Source organism: Equus przewalskii, chromosome 17 (assembly GCF_037783145.1).
Source record: "Equus przewalskii isolate Varuska chromosome 17, EquPr2, whole genome shotgun sequence".
NCBI classification, from domain to species: Eukaryota; Metazoa; Chordata; class Mammalia; order Perissodactyla; family Equidae; genus Equus; species Equus przewalskii.
The window spans coordinates 55,649,318-55,669,154 of record NC_091847.1 but is presented as its reverse complement, the minus strand read 5'-3'; the positions used below and the strand labels follow the sequence as shown (position 1 = coordinate 55,669,154).

Sequence of the window (19,837 nt, the reverse complement as noted above, 5' to 3'; positions counted from 1 at the left end):
AAAGTTATTTCAAATTATCTGTTATGAAGAGTGGTAAGCTGTAAGTCGGGAGTGGATAGCTAATACTTAATTTAATTAACTACTTTCTTATATCCTAGGCTGACCAGATATCTGGTTTTCACATAAGATCTGTTCTCTGCGTCCCTATTTGGAATAGCAACCACCAAATAATTGGTAAGACATTACCTAAATAGTTCAACTTCTTTTATAAAGAAATACAGATTTACTTTAAAATTCATCTATATCTTTTTTATGTATTTCCTCTTTTAATGTGCAGGACTTATCAACCTATGTTTCTTGTATAATCTCAGAAGTGCAGACTCCTGATGAATCGACATTAATCAGAACAATCAACAAATATTTATTCTTTCAAATAAGAACCAATAATTTTGAAGTTGGAGGGGATCTCAGAAATCAGTCAACAAATAGAACTCTTATTTTGCCTTGTGGAAATTGAGGCAGGGAGAGAGACAGAGACAGAGACAGAGAGATAGAGAGACTAAAAACTTGAATAAGGTCACAAAGTGAGTCAGGATTAAAACTGAGGCCCTCGTAACTCCTAGTACAAATTTTCCCACTACATCTATATGTTTATGTCTATGCTGTTACACATGGAGTAAATGCAAAAGAAGAGAGAACGTGCATTACTAGACATATACTGAACATACATCTTTCTGCCTGGATGTTTCTGAAATAATTACACTTTCCCCAGAATAAGGGGATTGTGGGCCAAAGCAGCTTCCAATGTTTCTCTCCCTCCCTGCTCCTTTCCCTCCTCTCAAAAACTCAAGTTAGGAAAATATCAAACATAAGAAAGACGTCTAAGCAAGAAGAGGTCAGTGGTTAAAGTAAAGTTATGAAGGATAGAGGCATTAGTTCAGATTTTTGAAACACAATGAAAATTAGGGGTTTTTTTAAGAGGCATAAGGTAACTGATGCATTTGGTAACTAATTCATGTATTTTGCCTCTCTTTGCTTCCCCATAAGATTGCCTGTTAAACTCTAAGACACCACTACTTACCAAAGGATGTAGTATTCTGTCAATGTTATCAAGACTTGAATTCCAACAGAATTTTTTCATCAGTTTGCTTAATTTGCAGAGAAACACTGTTACATTATTGAACATAAAGAATATTCTAGGGGCTGCCCCTGTGGCCGAGTGGTTAAGTTTGTGCCATCCACTTCAGCAGCCCAGGGTTTCACCAGTTCAGATCCTGGGTGCAGACCTGGCACCCCTCATCAGGCCATGCTGAGGCGGCATCCCACATAGCACAACCAGAGACACTCACAGCTATGATACACAACTGTGTACTGGGGGGCTTTGGGGAGAAGAAGAAAAAAAAAGATTGGCAACAGATGTTAGCTCAGGTGCCAATCTTTAAAAAAAAAAAAGAATATTCTAAGATTTGGGAAATTGAGTCTCTAGTACAAAGCACTGAATTACATCATGTACAAAGTTTTAAATATATCTAAGTTTAAAGAGAAGAGAAAATCCATAAGAAACATCGTGTGTGATCTGTTGATGTCCAATGGCAATCTCACATACAGTCCTACAGTGCATTCCTAACAGTCAACATCTGTTATTCTTTCAAAATTAAGACTGTAGTTTGCCTGTTACTTGCTAAAAGATTTGCATCTCATTATATATGTCTTCTAGCCTATGATGGCTTATCTCCCTGGTGGAAGGTTAAGTGTTTTTAAAAATATGAGTGTGCTTTAGAATTACAGCTATTTTTTTGTTTGTACTAAATGGGGACACAGGAATGGTTTTCAAGATTGTCCAGTTTTTCTGGTTGGAGTTGTGTGTTGTGATAGTCATGTCCCCAAACATCTGGTATAATGCTGGAAATGAACTTTGGAAAGAGGAAGCACACATAAATTAATTTTGTTACAGCTATATGTACCCCATTGGTAGCAGGCAACAGAACTAAATTTGCTTTGAAGGTTAACTGTGCCATAATTCGTAACATTTCTTCAATGTTCAATGTGGAGCAACATGCTTTACAAACATTCCAACGTTATTTCATTTAATCTTCATAACCCTCTGAGATATTTAACATTTAAATCCCCATTTTACAGATGGGGAATTTCAGTGCTAAAAAGGTTAGGTAACTTGCTCAAGGTAACAGTTGATGGTGGAGTTGAAATTTGAACTGAGACAAGTCTGACCCCAAAGCCCATGTTCTTAATCACTATACCATACTGCCTCACTCAGCCACTGTGCTTCATGAAATTGAAATATGTATATACATATATATACATATGTATATATGTATACATGCACATACAGCTAGATATACTCAGTTATATATATAATTGCATATATATGTATGTTTATATGACAGATATATCAGAGTTACTGTGCACAGTCATCTTGAAAACTATTTTCAGGGAATCAGATTGATGCCTGGTAGAACTCGAGGCTTCGCTGAGACCTAGTCTGGATATCACAGCCTTGAAGATAGACTGCATCGCTGTACGTGTCGGATCACTCTCCTGGAGACAGTGGGCACTAGAGAGAGCAGAGATTAAACTGAGTGTCTGAGTTACTTAAAGGAGGCACAGAGTCAGCTGGGGCTTACTATATTGTAGTAATACAGCGTCCGGTGCTGAAAATGACCACATATCCCAAACTCTTCCCACAGGAGTGGCTCAAGTGTTAAATAGACTTGACGGGAAACCTTTTGATGATGCAGATCAACGACTTTTTGAGGTAAGAAAATAAATTTGTGAACCAAGGGTTATAGCTGAGTCAGCAATAGCCTCCTGGTGCAGCTTGCCCAAATTTGTAAGGATAAATAATTGTTAATCAATTACCATTATACTTACAAGTTTTGACAGAATTTAAAGGAAGATTTAAATAATCTGTCAATGCTTAGGTAAAATTTGATTCTATTTTTTACTAATTAGATTATTTTGCGACTGTTGATTACTTTTATCCTAATGCTATTACAGAAGTGAATTGCCCCCTCTTCTCTCCAAAGTATTGTCTTCTTCTTGTCTTACTCGCGTGTGTTCAGAACCAGTCTTGAGACTTCTTGCCAGCTCTGCTAGGTGTATGGCCCTCACCTTTCTTATGTTTACAAACTTCTGTTTACTCCAGTCTGCCCTCTAGCTGGATAGGTTAGCCTAGAATAGGCTTCCCCATAGACTACCAGCAGCCAACGTGAAAACCCTGTGATCATTTTTCTCTAGTCGAGAATATCTCACAGCTTCTTTATTAACTGGTTCTAAATCTGTCTTCCTTCCACTTAACATTCACCTTAAGAGAAAACTCACTTGGTTTCTTCACCAAAATATGTTATAGCTTAGCCACTGACAGAGGTTTTTTTGGTTAAATGGAATAGAACTATTAAAATTAGTCCACACTCTCAATAAATTAAGAATACATTTAAACAGATTGTACTTATGCTTTTAAATGTGTAAAGTCATTTTGTCACAATCACATTAAATCAATAACTTTTCCTCATGTGCAACGTGAGCTATAAAGTTGTTACATGACAATAGTAATTAAGAATTTTAATGTGCATATTTCCCCAAGGTCTACCTTTGTGTACAATAAAATTATATTTTCAGACTCATCCCTGATGACTGCCTGCTTCATATTAGATTATGCCAATAAGTTTTTGCAATTTTTAATTAGCAGGCTTTCTCTTTCCTAGGCTTTTGTCATCTTTTGTGGCCTTGGCATCAACAACACAATTATGTATGATCAAGTGAAGAAGTCCTGGGCCAAGCAGTCTGTGGCTCTTGATGTAAGTACAGTATTTATGTCAGAATGGTACGCTTAAAAGGCATAATTTTACAAGGGAAAAATATCCTTGTTATGGGCTTGACTCTCAATTTTTAATTATCTATTCATTGAGTCTTAATCATTTTTGAGTCGTGAGTTTGAATTTGATGAAAACTAGAGACCCTTTCTAGAAAAATGCACATGTGCTCACAATTTTGCATATAATTTTAAGGAGTTCACCAATTCTTTGAAGCTCATTCATAATGTTGTACTGTTAGATATAGATTTTAAATATTAGGTTTATTAGAAGTGATGATGCAAAAATAATTTGTCAGGATTTTAAATGCATTATGAACTTATATTGAATATGTATAGATATTCCGGAAATTCACAACTTTTCTTACCAGAAAAGCTTACTATAAAGATATGTGACCCAGAGGGGGGAGGCTGCTCCTGTCGTTATCCAACTCCCCCCCAACACACACACACACACAAAGCACCCAGAACTCCCACCAGTTTCCCACCCCTAGACCCCATGTCCTCTCAGACTCATCAGGTTCTCAAAGAACAGTTCTTATCTTCCCCGAATCCCAGCTGGTTTTGACCCAAGACCTGTTTTTTCCCAACTTCTGCTCTGTAGCTATTATCAAAGATTTTGCTTATATCTATGAAATACTTATTAAGTAGGGCAGATAAAATGTCAGTATATATGACATTATATATCACGTAATATATAACATTATCTAGAACAGTATAATATAATACATTTGAATTTCAAAATATTCAGTGTACCAGGGGAGATATTGGTAGAAAGGGAAAACCAAGAGAGGATAAGTAGGCAAGTCAATGGTACCTGCAGTGCTCTGATTTGGGGTTTAAAAGACATAAAATTATAGCTATCTGTCTATATACTTTTTTTCTCTTGACTAGATCGTGAATTCTAAAAACAAGGGGATTTTTATCTTTTTGTAATCTTATTCCCAGTGCCTAGCAGGGTGCTTAGCACAGAGAAAGTGTTTATTGAGTGGTTTTTGGATGGAGGGAGGGAAGGAGAGAAGAAAAGAGGAAGGAAAGAACAGAAGGAAGGGATTCTCTCTCTGAGATAGTCCTGCTTTGTTTATATGTAAAATCTTTACAGCGAGGAATAAAAACAATATCTATAGGATTAACTAATAAATGGGTGACCTGTAAACATGCACTCAACCAACAAGAATCACTAGTAGTGCAGAACTCTTTCCAAATCCTGGCTCTGTCACTACCTCAGGTGTGAGAATTAGGTGAGATGATGCATGAGAAGATTTGAATATGCAGTCAATAAAATTATAGTAATAAACATACTCACTATATTATCACTTGCAGTAGAATATTTACCACTGAGAAATCACCGTAGATTTTGAGAAAGGGCAGAGGACTGGAATTTGGAACAGCAAATGTCATGACTCCTTCACCGTCTTCAAAGTTTGATCTGCACAGAGTTGCCTCACCCATTGTTTCTTAGTTTCTGCAACTATAAAAAGAAGGACACACTATATACTAGTCCTGCCTAAACTGTGCTTCATGTTGTCATGACATAATTCACACACACACAGAACGTCTCTTGTATACCCATATTCTCATTCCTCACCTACCTCCGAGTGGATCTTCATCCTGTTGAGAAGCAGCTGAAATAACTGGGTTGAAAGCTGAATGGCCATTTACCAGTGAAGGGCAGCACTCTCCCTGGTACTACTTCTTAATCCCCCCTTGACCCAAGAAGCCACAGTTCCCATTACCTAAAAAGTGCTAATATAGCCACGGGCTCCTCACCAGGGAGTTGCTCATTTGGGCGCATCGTGAACACTCTCTTGTTTATGTGACTCAGATATGTTCTGTCCTTACACACAAAAATTATTACTAACACCTCCAAATTTCCAGCCCAACTCTGAGCCTTGCGGCAATCTCACCCTTTCAGAAGTTGACTTATACACGTGGACTTGTATGTTCTGTGTGCTTTGTTTTGTGCCAGTGTCAAAAGTGGCATTCCTAGTCAGAATTCTGGTATGGCCATCTTGGTTTTCTCTCCCACCTCCACTCAATCCCTACCCCACCAGATACCAGATTCTTGGCACTTATGATCAGATGGCATCCACCCCACTCTCCAGCCTGGGAATCCATATGCAATACTATCTGGAAGGATTTCTTATCTTAGGCCTGTATGAAGACAAAATATGACTTATTGAGAACTACTAAACCCACACCCTGGAATGAGATCTACATTACTATAGTATACATTAACTTATGAATGAATAATATATTTTAAATTTATGTATTTGCAAATATTATACATTAATATGAATCATGTAATATTGATGTAAATATTTCTATTAAAAGTATGTATTCGTATCTATGAATTTATACAGCCTAGTCCAGTAAAGGATTTAAAGTGCTTTATAGGAATATAAATGATCCAGAAAATTTGTCTAAAGGGAAGCTAATGATAATAATAGTAACAGAGCTGGGGGGTGTTGGGGTGCTAGCCAACAGGGTAGAACTACATGCAATGGTGTCCTTGTATCATTTCCATCCCTCCTCCCCAAAGACCTGGAACAACTCTCTCCCCTTCTTTCATTGTGGCTAAGGGAAGATTCCCCACTCAGATCTGGCCAGGTTCCGCTCCTTGTGTTGTCTCATTTTTGCTTATTCTCTTTAGTTTTTATCCTACTTGATCTTGCCCAGGAAGATCCATGTCTAAATGTAGCTTTCTCATTCCCATAATCTTACTGCAGTGTCTTTTTTCAGTTGGCAACAGGAGTGAAGGGAAATAATCCACTCCACAGCCCTCAGCGACGGTAACCGCCCTAGAAGCCTTTCCCTCCCCAGAAAGGAAGCACGCATAGTTCATGGCCTGGAGCAGTAGGGAGGATACATTTCTTCCTGTGTGCTTAGAGACCGTGAGAGATAGCACAACATTCTCTTGTCTTTTGAAAATCCTTTCCCTCGGGCACTTTAAATAAAAACACCCCTTTGGCACATTCTCTGGAAGTAAACATTCTCCAGATAAATTGTCTGAGAAGGCTAATCCTCACAAATGCTCGCTCCCTCAAAAATGTTCAGAGCTCACTAGAAGTACGCTTCCAATGCAGGCCTCGCTTGGCATCAATATCCCCTGTGGAAGGGGGCAGCCGGCTTTGTCCAAGCAAAAGTCAGTGTAAGGAGAAGATTTAAAGCCTTGTCTCTGGCATTAGTCTGATCAGTCTAGTTGGGCGTAAGTCCTGGTTCAGTAGATGTTGATCTTGGGCAACCTACTTCACCTCTCAATCTCAGTATTTTCCTATGTTAAATGGGTGTGATAAGAAAAGTGTTTTAACAATTGAGTAAAATAATACAGGGAAAGTGTGTAGAGAGAGTGTTTAGTTACAGTTGGCACTTAGTAAAAGTTAGATGTTGTGTAGCCAGAGCACTTGTTGTATTTAATCTGCACTGAGTTCTGTCTGCTCAGCCCAAGATTTGCTTAAAACTGTGCTGGTGGAGGGGCTGGGGAGGAGGTGTAATTTTTTCCCCTTTTGTCAGAAAGATTATTTCCTGCCTGAAGTTTGAGCTGAAAACAGATCCCCCATTTCCCAGTTCCTCAGCACGCCCTGTGTTACACCATTGAGTATCCCAGCAGCATTGCAACCACAGCTGCTGCACTCCAGCCTGCTGTTCTACTCACTACTGCTCACTCAGCGCACGCCCATTGTCTGTGGCCTGTGTTACCCTATACATTTCTGCAGAAAAGGCCAGGGCATGGAAATACACAATTTCCTATGTCAGACACAGCCATGCAGGTCTTCAAAAGCTATACATCTCAGGGCTGGTCCGGTGATGCAGTGGTTAAGTTTACACATTCTGCTTTGGCAGCCCTGGGTTTACCAGTTTGGATCACGGGTGTGGACCTACACACTGCTTGTCAAGCCATGCTGTGGCAGGTGTCCCACATATAAAGTAGAGGAAGATGGGCATGGATGTGAGCTCAGGGCCAGTCTTCCTCAGCAAAAAAGAGGAGGATTGGTGGCAGATGTTAGCTCAGGGCTAATCTTCCTCAAAAAAAAAAAGAAACTATACATCTCCAAGATCAAAGCTTTCCTCAAAAGACATGCCCTTCCCTGTTGCCACATACTGGCAACTTCAGCTGATTTTAGCCTAGTCTACAAATGGTGAAAAATAGAAATGTAAACATAAAATATTTTCCTCTTTTCTGGCCTTTAAAAAATGAAGTGACTAATACATTATCTGGATTTTGTTTAACAATTGAATTATAAAAAGGCCATGAGTAAACAATTATTTTGATGATTACTTTTCTTAATTTCTCATAATTTAGTTATATAAATCTATTGTTAAAGTCCTTTTTCCTAAATATATAAAATTAATACTCTGAGGCTCTTAGAGAGCAGAAATACTCTGAAAGCTGAATAATGGAACAAAGAGAGGAGTTTACTGTCATTTTTAATAACTTTAGTTTTATGATCCTGATTTCCATTCTGCATGAGTAGCCAAAAGCTTCAGGAGAAATATTCTACTGTATGTTTACACTCTTGAGGAGTAAAGATCTTAAGATAAAATGGGGAAACTTTACCTGAAAGTCCAGAATACAGAGAAAATAAAATACCAACATTGAGGTAGAATATTACTTCTCCATTTTGAACATCAAGATTGGTCCTTTGGGATGTCTTTTCATAAGTATTGCAAATGAAGCCTTACCTAATACTGATGAGAAATTTTCCAGGAAATATAAGTCAGTGTAGTAAGGGACACATTATACACTTTTATGATCAGAAGAAGGAAGGAATGAGGGTCAAACAGAGGGTGTGGAAAGGGCATATGCAATCAGGAGCAAAGCCCCATTTATTCCACCTCCCAAAGGCCTCTCCCATCCATTTCCTCCTTTCCAATTGCTTCAGCAACCATCCTACTTAAGGGCATCATTACCTCTTGACTGAGAAATTGTAATAGCCTTCTATTTATTCTTCCTAAACCATATTTTAGATTGCATCACTCACCCACTCATAGACCTTAAATTACTCCCCCACTAACTATCAGAGTACAAACTTTCTGGCCTTCGGGGCTCTTGGTAATCTTGTACCAAACTGTCTTCCTACCCCTGGATCTCATTTCTCAAAGCATTCTACACTACTTACAAACTCAGCTACATCATAGTCCACAATCAGCTGCCTGCTTCTCTGCCGTCTGATCTTTACTTCAGCATCCTCTCCACTTTAGTTATTCTCTGTTCCAATTATGCCATCTCCCCTCAGAATGGTCTCATCATTCAAAGTTCAATTTAAATGTAGTCTTCTCTACAAAGCTTCTAATCCCATGATTATTTGTTCCTCTCTTTGCCCTATATTATAGTTAATTGTGAGTCTATATGTTTTCCTCTTCTAGAACATGTGTATTAAAGTATGTAATCATGTCTTATCTATCTTTTATTCCTTTCAATATTTTATATATAATGGTACTCAATAAAAGCATATTGAATAAATGAATGCATTCAGCCACAAATAATTATTTTGGTCTACCAAGTCAACATTCCAAAAATGAAAAGCTTGGGCTGTGATGGAGGAGCCAGCAGTCACTTTGGTGGCAGTCTTGCTGGCCACAGACTTGCATAGCATCTGCTCTGTATTCCCTTCCCTCATTATAGGCCATGAGTACAAAATTATTTTTGTTTATTTATTTTGAGGGGACCTCTTCCCAGATACTGTGTCCCCTGGGGTATTTCCTGAGATGATGATTAAGGCGCCAACCTGGCTTCCTGAAGGTAAGGAAGAAGGAGAGAAGTGAAAGAGATGATTCTTCCATAAGGAATCTTCTAAGCACCAAGGAGAGAATTTTCTCTAACTGAGCAATTGAGAGAGCTAGACTCATAGGATGCCGAGAGAATGCCACTTCATTCTTTCTCGCCCCTCTTTCTTTAAACTTACTCTGTTAAATCAATGTTCCCTACTTCTGGATGAACTCTCTGGTAGATTCCATGGCTCTTCTGACACACTCAGGTGTTAAATAGTCTCTGAATTCCTTCCCTTCCCTGGGATAGGAAGCCTGTGGTCAGGAGAGGGGCACAGTGGGCTTCTTTACTCTTCCTCACTTCACCTCCTCCCCTAAGACAGGCACAGGGAGCAAGAAGGAGGTAGGATAAAGAGCAAAGCCTTATATGACTGGTGCTGTCCTAAACTGGTTTCAAGGCCCTCTGTGTCAGACACCAACCTTCTCTTTTTACCGTGAGTTGCTTTGATAAATTCTTCAGAGAACCCCTAGGGCTGGGACTCTGTCTTTGGCAGTCCCTAATGTGGGTTTGTCTCTCCTGACTGACAGGTTACAATCCCTACTCAGTCTCTGGTTTTCAGTGGCCCATCCAGACCCTCCCTCTGTGGGGATCATCTCACTCCTCCAGGAAGTCCTTTTTGTCAGGATCTGTTTTTGTTTTTCTCTTTTTTTAATAAAGGTAAAATAAAAACAACACAAATTGTACTATTTTTAAGTGTCCAGTTCAGTGGCATTAAGTGCATTCACGTTATTGGGCAGTCGTCACCATCATCCATCTCCAGAACTTCTTCTTCATCCACGCTCCAGAATAAGTGTTTAACTCTGAGCCCATTAAACACTAACTCCTCAGTCCACCTTCCAGCCCTTGGCAAACATTGTTCCACTTTATGTCTGTGAATTTTAGTAATCTAGATACCTCATACACAGGTGGAATCAGACAGCATTTGTCCTTTTGTGACTGACGTTTCATTTAACATAATATCTTCAAGCTTTATCCATCTCATAGCATGTGCCAGAATTTCCTTTTTTTCTTTTTAAGGTTGAATAATATTCCTTATAAATATATACCATATTTTGTTTATCCGTTTATTCATTGATGGACACTTGCGTTGCTCCCAGGGTCAGAGTCCTTTTAAGCCTGGTTATCTTTCATGGGTCCATTTGGCCCACGGGAACAGTCACATGTCTTCAGCCATTAGATTGCAGATCCTTCCTTCTTGAAACAGCCCTCTCCTCCTGCCCACTAACCTTTAGAATTTTTAGGCATGAGTCAAGTACCAGTTTCTGATTCCCACACCACACTCGGAAGAAATATATATTAGGTTCTACAAGTGGTTTTCCAGAAGAAACTCTCAAAAAACCCTAACTAAAAAATCTTCAGTATTGGGCTCTCTGATGAAGTTACCCTTTTCTTACTCAGTGAAGAGATGGGCAATGGACAGCTTAGCTTGGAGGTAGCAAAACTAGTTTGGGACATCTTTTTTCCAAGTCCTCCGGAGAAGGCTTAGAAGGCCTAGCACCTCCCTTTAGAATGTAATACCTGTTGTTCAATTATAAGCTCGGACAGAAGGAGTCCCATTTAAACATTCTCTTATCCAACAAAATGATTTTTTCCAGACCAAGTTATTGTCAGACTATGATCTTGTGATTGTCCAAATGATAAATGTCCACCCTTGAAAGATCCATCTTTATTTGCAGATACAGTGGATGCAGGTTATCAGTTACAAAGCCAAATGCAACACATCAGCAGAAAGGGAATTGTTCCCATTTGTAAATTCTTTACTGAAAACATGTTGGATTATGTAAATACTTCTTTTTAAGAAAGGAGAAAAAAGAAACCCAAATGAACTACTTCCCTGAAATGGTCATGTGGTAATTAGTTCCCTATTATTGTCACTACTACATCTTGAGTTTCTTTAAAAACAAACAAACAAAAAACACTTTGGAAGCTGTTCTCTGTGGAAATTCTAGGCTCTTATTGAGCTGGTTTATAAATTATGATCAAATAATTATGGCTTTTTAAAAGACCTGAAGAGAATAATCATGCCAACATTCCTGAACTTCTTTGGATAGCACAGTAAGGACGAACTAAAGAATTTTCACTTGCTTCTTTTTGTTGCTCAAAGAAAAGTCTAACAATGACATGCTAATCGTGATTTTTGGGTATTAGAATCATCAGGGGAGCTTTTAAAAATATATTAGTTCCTGAGCCCTTTCCTAGACCAATTGAGTCAGAATCTCTGGAAGTAGGGACTGAGTATGTGTATTTAGAAAAAGTTCTCCTGGTGATTCTGTTGCACAGTGCAGATTGAGAATCACTTGTATAGAGTGATCCATATGTGAGATAATTTTTCCAAGTCTTTCTTTCACAAAAGGCAAACACGGTATTGGATATTAGTACTTCCTTTATAAATATTTGCTGAATTAGGTTGAAGACAGCAAACGAAATGTGGTAGGACTAGAGGTGCTATCTCCTCCCTGCTTTAAATACCCGTTCATTCTTTGACCCTTCTTACAGCTCCTATTCTCTCCTCTTTTGAGGAGTCCTCTAGAAGATTATCAGTGAACACCTGTGCTCAGTCCTCATTCTCAGTCCTTGACCTCTCTTTTCTGTTCATGCTGTTGACTATTTCCTCCTACCACAGAACAGAAAATAACCAGTCCACTATGGTAATTGACTGTAAATAACTAGTTTATTTCATGGCCATAGGAGAGACCAGGATGCAGAGCAAAGATAGGTGAACCTTAAAAACAAGGAGCAGGGCAGCAATTTTAGTATTACACTGCTCAACAGGGTATTTACTAGAGTTTTACAGACATCTGTAATAAATTCCATTTTCTTTAGTAAAAGGAGAAAGCGTTTCTATTCCAGTGCCTAGAATAGTACCTGACACATAATAGATGCTCAATAAATAGTTGCTTATTTATGTTATTTGTTTATTTATGAATAAATGAATGAAGGAACCTAATTTCATACCTAATCATGTACTTACTTGGTATCTGAAGCATTTTGTGACTTTCTAACAGCTTCTTAAGCACCTAGTTTTGCAAATTTAAGACATAGTCTTATGCAATATCTGTGAAAACTATGTTGCCAGTTTATAATTCTGTAAATGGATTTTACAGATTCCAGGCAGCTGACTATGTGGGGCATTTCCTTGATTAACAATGAGGAAGTATATATGTTTTCATTTCTTTTGTCTCAGTAATGTCTGCTGTGGATGATTATGGTCACAAAGGTATTTTTAAAAATCTTTTTGTTTGGAAGCAGATCAGTCATAGTTCTAGAAATTTCCCCACTTCCATGTTCTCTACTACAACTTCCCTTGGCTTCTATGACCCTATACCCAAGAGGTTCTTCTCCAGTCTTTCATTCTTAATCTCCTCTATTCACCCCTCTTCTGAGTATTCTTCAAAGTTGAGTCGTCTGACCTATTCGCTCCTATTTCCTCTCTACTCTTTCCCTAAGCAATTTCAGCTACTCATAGGGCTTCAGCTGCCATGTCCGACAAAATGATCCCCAATATGTGTTCCTTGTTCATTCTGTCTCTCTTTGAAGCTTCAGACTTTTATTCCCAAATAACTCTTGGTTCTTGTAGGTACCTCCGAAAGTTCAGACTTACCATATCTAACAATTACAATCTCCATTAAAAAATAAATACTTATATATTATTAATAGAATATTGATATGATGTTTTTATTCATGGTGGTTTCTCTCTAACTTCCTCTCTCCCTGGCTTTCCACATCCGGTCCCTTTCCAGGCACAGTCAGTTTTGTTGCTGTGATACCTCCATTTTCATTGCCATCTCCATGGTTCAGGTCTTTGTTTCGTCTTCCCTGTATTAATGCTACTTACTCAAACTGACAATCCTGGCTCTAGTTTCTTCTTTTCCCCACCCATAGTATAAACAATGTACAGATTTATTTTCCTGAAGTACCATACTGGTTGTATTTCTTCTCTGCTCTAAAACCAGTGGCTGCCTATTGCCTACAAAATTAGAACTTTCAAGATTCTCCACTATTGACAGCAGTCTTCTTTTTTTTCACCTTAGCTCTCATTTCTTTTCTCTAGGAATAAAATCTCTGTTAGTTTGTGTTTCTCAAAGATATCCTGAGATTTCCACTCTGGATCTTTTCTCCATTTGCTTAAAGTACCTTCTGACAAACCTCAAATTACATCTCTTCCATTAATGTTTCCTGATCTATCTCCAACAGATGTGATTGTTCCTTTTAATGTCTTTATAAAAGGGCTATTGGTGCTTAAAATCTCTGTTGTGTTAGTTCATCTTCAGATATAAATATTTTACAAAGACTAGTAAAAGCACAGTACTAATCATTTAGATATCTGATATGAGGATAAATATTAGTCAAATTGTTTTCTTATGATTTTTCTATAAGTATGACCCATATATAATAATATTATTTTTTTCTTGCTTGTTCTTTTTTAATGTTTTTAAGTTATATAAAGTATATTGTTAAAGAATATGTAAAAATTATTTAGAAGAAATCAAAATCAGTGGTAACCTACTGCTTAGAGCTAACCACTTTACATTTGGGTTGATAATTTTTTCTTTCTTTCAGCCTTTTTAAGATATCACTGTCAGGGCCGGCCCAGTGTCATGGTTAAGTTCACATGCTCCACTTTGGCAGCCCAGGGTTCACAGGTTTGGATCCCGAGTGTGGACCTACACACCACTCATCAAGCCATGCTGTGGCAGTGTTCCACATATAAAATAGAGGAAGATTGGCACAGATGTTAGCTCAGCAACAGTCTTCCTCAAGCAAAAAGAGGAATATTGGCAACAGATGTTAGCTCAGGGCCAATCTTCCTCACCAAAAAAAAGAAAGAAAGAAAAAGATGTCACTGTCTTCTGGCTTTCACTGTTATTAAGGAAAAATCTGCCATCATTCTTTTGGTTCCCCTAAATGTAATGTATCTTTTTTTCTTTATATTTCTTCTGCTTGGGGTTCACTGAATTTCTTGGATCAAAGGGTAGAAAGCTTTCATTAATTTCAAAAAATATTTGGCTAATATCTCTTCAAATATTTATTTTTCCCTATTCTCTTTCTTTCTGGGACCAGTTGCATATATGTTGAATCTTGTGATATTGGACCACAGGACTCTGACATTCTTTCATTCTTTTTTTCCTTCATGCTTTAGTTTAGGGATCTTCTATTGAACTTTCTTAGAGTTTGCTGATTCTTTCTTCTGTCTAGTCTTCTATAAAGTCCATCCATTTCTGATATTCTGTTGTATTAATATTGTATGTTTTGGATCTAGACATTTTGATGTGTCTTTTTTAAGCTTTAATTTCTCTGCTGAAGCTTCCCAACTGTTATTGATTATGTCTAGCTTTCTTCTACATTTTTAACATACAATTCTTCACAAGTTATTCTAGAGTCTTGGTCTTTAATACTAACATCAGGGGCATCTGTGAGTCTGCCTCTGTTGATTGTTTCTTTGCTTGATTGTGGGTCACATTTTTCTGTCTCTTTGCATGTCTTCATAAATATTTATTGCATCGCAAACATCTTGTATAGGGCAAAAGTAGATGGTAATTTTATTAGATACTGTGTGAGCTAAATAATATTTTTTTGTGTGCTGCTTTTCATAAGAGAGTATGTGATATTTTTAAACCAGGCAGCTAGAATGAGGGGCTGATCATTCAAATTCAACCATCTGTAGTGCTTAACTGGAGATAGGCTGGACTTTCATTAGTTTCAGTTCATTTCTAGTTTCAAAAGAGATAATGGAGCTCTCCCTTTGTCCTTCAACCCAACCCCAACTACCCAGGCTGCACTGAGTGACTGGTCACCATGAGGATATGAGCTAGAAGGACTTTGAGTTGCACCTTAAGTTCATTTCACTTCACTTCCAGATTCAACTCCAGCAGGGCCTACAACTTAACTAATGTGCAAGAATATAAGATTTCTGTTTTCCAGCTCTGCATTCACCACTACTTTCACAGCAGACTTCTCATGGGGGAGAAATTTCAAGCTGAGAGATTTGCTTTTGCATTTGTGGCTCTTCCAGATACCAGTATGTCATGTCAGCCCACACTGTCACTAAAAACTTGGCTAGTCTTCTTCCTTTCAGCAGTCACTCTGCTGATGATAGCTTCACCCCTCCCCCACTTTAAGTAATTGGTTTCGGGTGTGAAAGCAGTCCCTGTTCTTTATTCATCTATAAAAGACTTCTCCTGACTGTAAATTAGTCCACTGGGATTTCTCTGTGTCCACCACTCACTCTCTGACAGCTTTAAAATGAAGTATGAATTTTATTTTATCTCTTTTTTCTTGTTCTTACAAAGGTAGTGACAGTCTTTTAAGATCTTCATCCTATCTGTGGAAATTTCTGACCAATTCTTTTTACTTTCACTGCTGATATGGATATATTAAATATTACCTTTTTTTGGTAATTTCGTGGTATTTTGTCAGGAAGGGAGTTGAACGTATTTTAGTCTGTCATCATCAATCTCTCTTTGAATTGTTCATTTTTCTTGCTTTCAACTCTTTTGATTCATATTATTTGCAAAACCAGGTTCACGAATGAGAATTGTTTCTTTTACAGATTTAAAATTACTGTTACGTTTATTTGATTTCATTTTTACCTTGAAATCTGCTTAGTTTGAAATTAATGTCATCTGTGCTTCTCTTTTATTTTACTTACTTTATATTTTAGAATACATTCATTCAGTGAATACTTCTTATGTTCTAAGCACTGTGCTGGGCACTGAAGATAAAGTAGTGAGCAAAGCAGACCTGGTCCCTGTCCAGAGCTTGGAACGTGAAGTAGGCCTAACAGGCGATGTTACCTCCACTGGGGCTTCAAGCAAGTCCTCTCTGAAGGATATACATTTAAACTGATATTTCCTTACTCAGCCTTTTATTTTTACTACATCTGAGTCATTTTGTTTTAGGCATGTTTCTTGTAAACTACATACGTTGAATTTAATTTTTTAATTCAATCTGAGAATCTTTGTTTTTAATGAGGGATTTGGTTTTACATGTTATTGTATTCTTTCTCAGTTTTTACTTTCTTATGTTTTGCTTTTTCTGAGTTTTACTATATGGATGTATTTTCCCTTTTTACTCCAAGTAGAACTTATTTATCATACTTTTTTTACAAAAGTGCTCTTCAATCAATATTTCTGTAATTAATAAAGACAAAAATGAACCAGTATCTTTTAACTCCTCACTATGTAAGAGAATAAAATGAGTATGTGCTTACCCACAGTTTTCTAGCTTTTGTCCATGTACTATAGGATTTTAATTACATTATCATTAGTAAATTGTTACATTTGCACAATGCAGTTCATTTTTCAAGAAGTACTGCTTATATTTTTCAGTGTTAATATAACTGTATTTATAATACTTATTTAGACATAGATTTTGTTTTGGTAATCTAACCTTGCCTATCAATCCACCTCAAAACTTATTAGTTTAAACAAATCTGTCATTTCTCAATAAGAACTATATCTTGATATATCATCACCTTAGAAAGTTCCCCCATGCCACTTCCCAGAGACACCCACTACCACCCCTAGAGACAACCGCTGTTCTGATTTTTCCACCATACATGAGTTTTACCCATTCTAGAATTTCATATAAATTAAGTTATACAGTATGTACTCTTTTGTGTAAGGCTTCTTCCAACCAGCATAATGCATTTGAGAGTCATCCATGTTGGGTACATAAGTCTGTTCCTTTTAATTGCTGATTAGTATTCCATTGTGGGATTATACCACATTCTGTTTGCTTATCCATTTTCCTCTTGATCAACACATTGGCTGTTTCCAGTTTGGGGCCCTCTGAATACAGATGCTGTGAACATTTTTGTACAGCTATTTTTGTGAACATATGCTTTTATTTCTCTTGAGCTAATATCTAGTATTAGAATTACTGAGTCAAAGGCCAGTATATGTTTAGTTTTATAAAAAACTGCTGATATTTCTTTTTCCAGTGAGATTGTACCATTGTACTTTCCTACCAAGTAACTCCAAAAGTTTTAGTTGCTTCACAGTCTCACCAATATTTGATGCCATCATTGTTTCGGATTTTAGCCATTTTGTTAAGTATGTAATGGTATCTTATTGTGGTTTTGATTTTCATTTCCCTGATGACTAATAATGTTGTACACTTTTTCATCTGCTTATTTGCCATTTGTCTATCTTTTGTGAACTGTCCAAATGTTTTGCCCACTTTTAATTGGCTTTCTTGTCCTTTTATTGAGTAATAGGAGTTCTTTATATATCCTGGATACCAGTCCTTGGTCAGATATATGTATAGTGAATATTTTCTCCAAATCTGCGTCTTGCTTATTCATTTTCTTAATGATGTCTTTTGATGAGCAGATTTTTTATTTTTGATGGTGTCTAATTTGTCATTTCTTTTAATTTTAAACTTATGGCTTTCTGTGATTTAAGAAACCTTTGCCTGCCCACAAATCAAGAATATATTCTCCTCTGTTTTCATATAAAAGTTTTATGGTTTTAGCTTTTACATTTAGTTCTATGATCCATCTCCGTAATTTTTGTATATGGTAGCAGTTGAGATTCATTTTATTATATGTACCATTTATTGAAAAGTTCTTCTTTCTCCATTGGATCACTTTGGCCCCCTTGTTGAAAAACAAATGACTGCATAAGTGTCAGTGCATTTCTGGTCTATTTTTTTCCATTGGTTTGTTGATCCTGAGCTCTTGTACTTTAAAAAATATCTTTATTTCCTCCGATGTGGGTTTAAATTCTGCTATTATAATCTGGGTTCCCTTGAAATTTTTCCGTATGTTAACCCTTCTCCATTTGCGTACTGTTTGCTGTGTATTCGATTACTGAATAAATATTTGTCGAGCTTCAACCTTGTGGAAGACACTGTTCTAGGTACTGAGGATTCAGCAACGAATAAACAAATAATATTCCTGTTCTCACGGACCTTATATTTTAGTGGCAAAAGACAGGCAGTAGATAAGTAAACAAATAAATTAGCAAGATAAACTCATGATGATGTGTCATAAGGAAAACAAAGCAGGGTGTTTTAATAAAGAGTGAAATGGAAATAGGGGGCTGTTGCGGATACCCCCAGGAGAGCCCTCCTTGAGAAAGTAACAGTTGAGCTTTGCTACCTCATTCTTTTGTTTGTTTGTTTTTAAAATTTCATCCAAACCTATTTTACCTATACAGTTTTCTGCTCTAGTTTCAATGAGGCTCTTTCTTCTTGTATCGTATTGAAGAGACCAAGCATAAGATTTCTGAAAGCCAGCCTTGATGGTCTACTAGTTAATATTCAGGTCTCTCACTGCCACAGCACAGGTTCCTTTCCCAGTCAGGGAACCACACCACTCGTCTGTCAGTTGTCATACTGTGGCAGCTGCATGTTGCTGTGATGCTGAAAGCTATGCTGCCGGTATTTCACATACCAGCAGGGTCACCCAGGGTGGACAGGTTTCAGCAGAGCTTCCAGACTAAGACAGACCAGGAAGAAGGACCTGGTCACCCACTTCTGGAAAAATTGGCCCTGAAAACCCTGTGAATAGCAGCAGAGCATTGTCTGATATAGTGCAGGAAGGTGAGAGGATGGTGCTAAAAGACTGGGCAGAGTTCTGCTCTGCTGTGCACAGGGTCACTAGGAGTAATCTACTCAGACAACACTAACAAAAAAAGGCCCTTGTGTGAAATATTATCAGAGATACATTCTCTCTGAATTTTCAGGATGGTGCTCCCTTCCCCTTGGACTTCAGTGTTTACCAAACTAGCGCGATTGGCCTTGAGCCTCTCTCCCTGTTCACTTACTTACTATTAAATCCTCTCTTTTATACAAAAGGAGAACAAACTGATGTTCTTAGTTCCCAAGCTGATTCTCAGTATCCAGTATGTAGGCACAGATCTGTGTAGTTCTGCTGGGCTGAAATGTTGTACTCTTCCCCCAATCCAGTGGATTCTGGGTACCTTGGGTCTAAGAGTGTGTCTATGTGTCTGCTTCACCATTGTGTGTCCTGTGCCAGCACAGGACCTGACACACAGTAGACATGCAAAAAATATTTGTGAATGAATCAAGTACAGTAAGGTACAAATAAAGATCACAATTAAAGTACAATAAGAATCTCAATCTTCAGCATACACTGCTACTACAGTTTTTTAATGAAGTTGGGTGAAATGATTAAAAGTGTGGGGCCTGCCTGCTGGCGTAACACTTAAGTTCGCACTCCATTTTGGTGGCCTGGGGTTCACCGATTAGGATCCTGGGTGTGGACCTAGCACCACTTAGCAAGCCATGCTGTGGCAGGCGTCCCGCATATAAAATACAGGAAGATGGGCACA

At 37.7% G+C, this 19,837-nt stretch overlaps 1 protein-coding gene across 1 annotated transcript in view; it reads left to right on the top strand.

Moving 5' to 3' along the window:
• The window catches only part of PDE11A (phosphodiesterase 11A), a 389,196-nt gene that overhangs the window by 218,107 nt on the left and 151,252 nt on the right, over window positions 1-19,837 (top strand). The window contains exons 7-9 of the mRNA XM_070580289.1: window positions 99-174; window positions 2,646-2,713; window positions 3,663-3,755. Of these exons, the coding sequence (XP_070436390.1) occupies window positions 99-174; window positions 2,646-2,713; window positions 3,663-3,755 (237 nt within the window). The remainder of the gene's footprint in view (window positions 1-98; window positions 175-2,645; window positions 2,714-3,662; window positions 3,756-19,837) is intronic.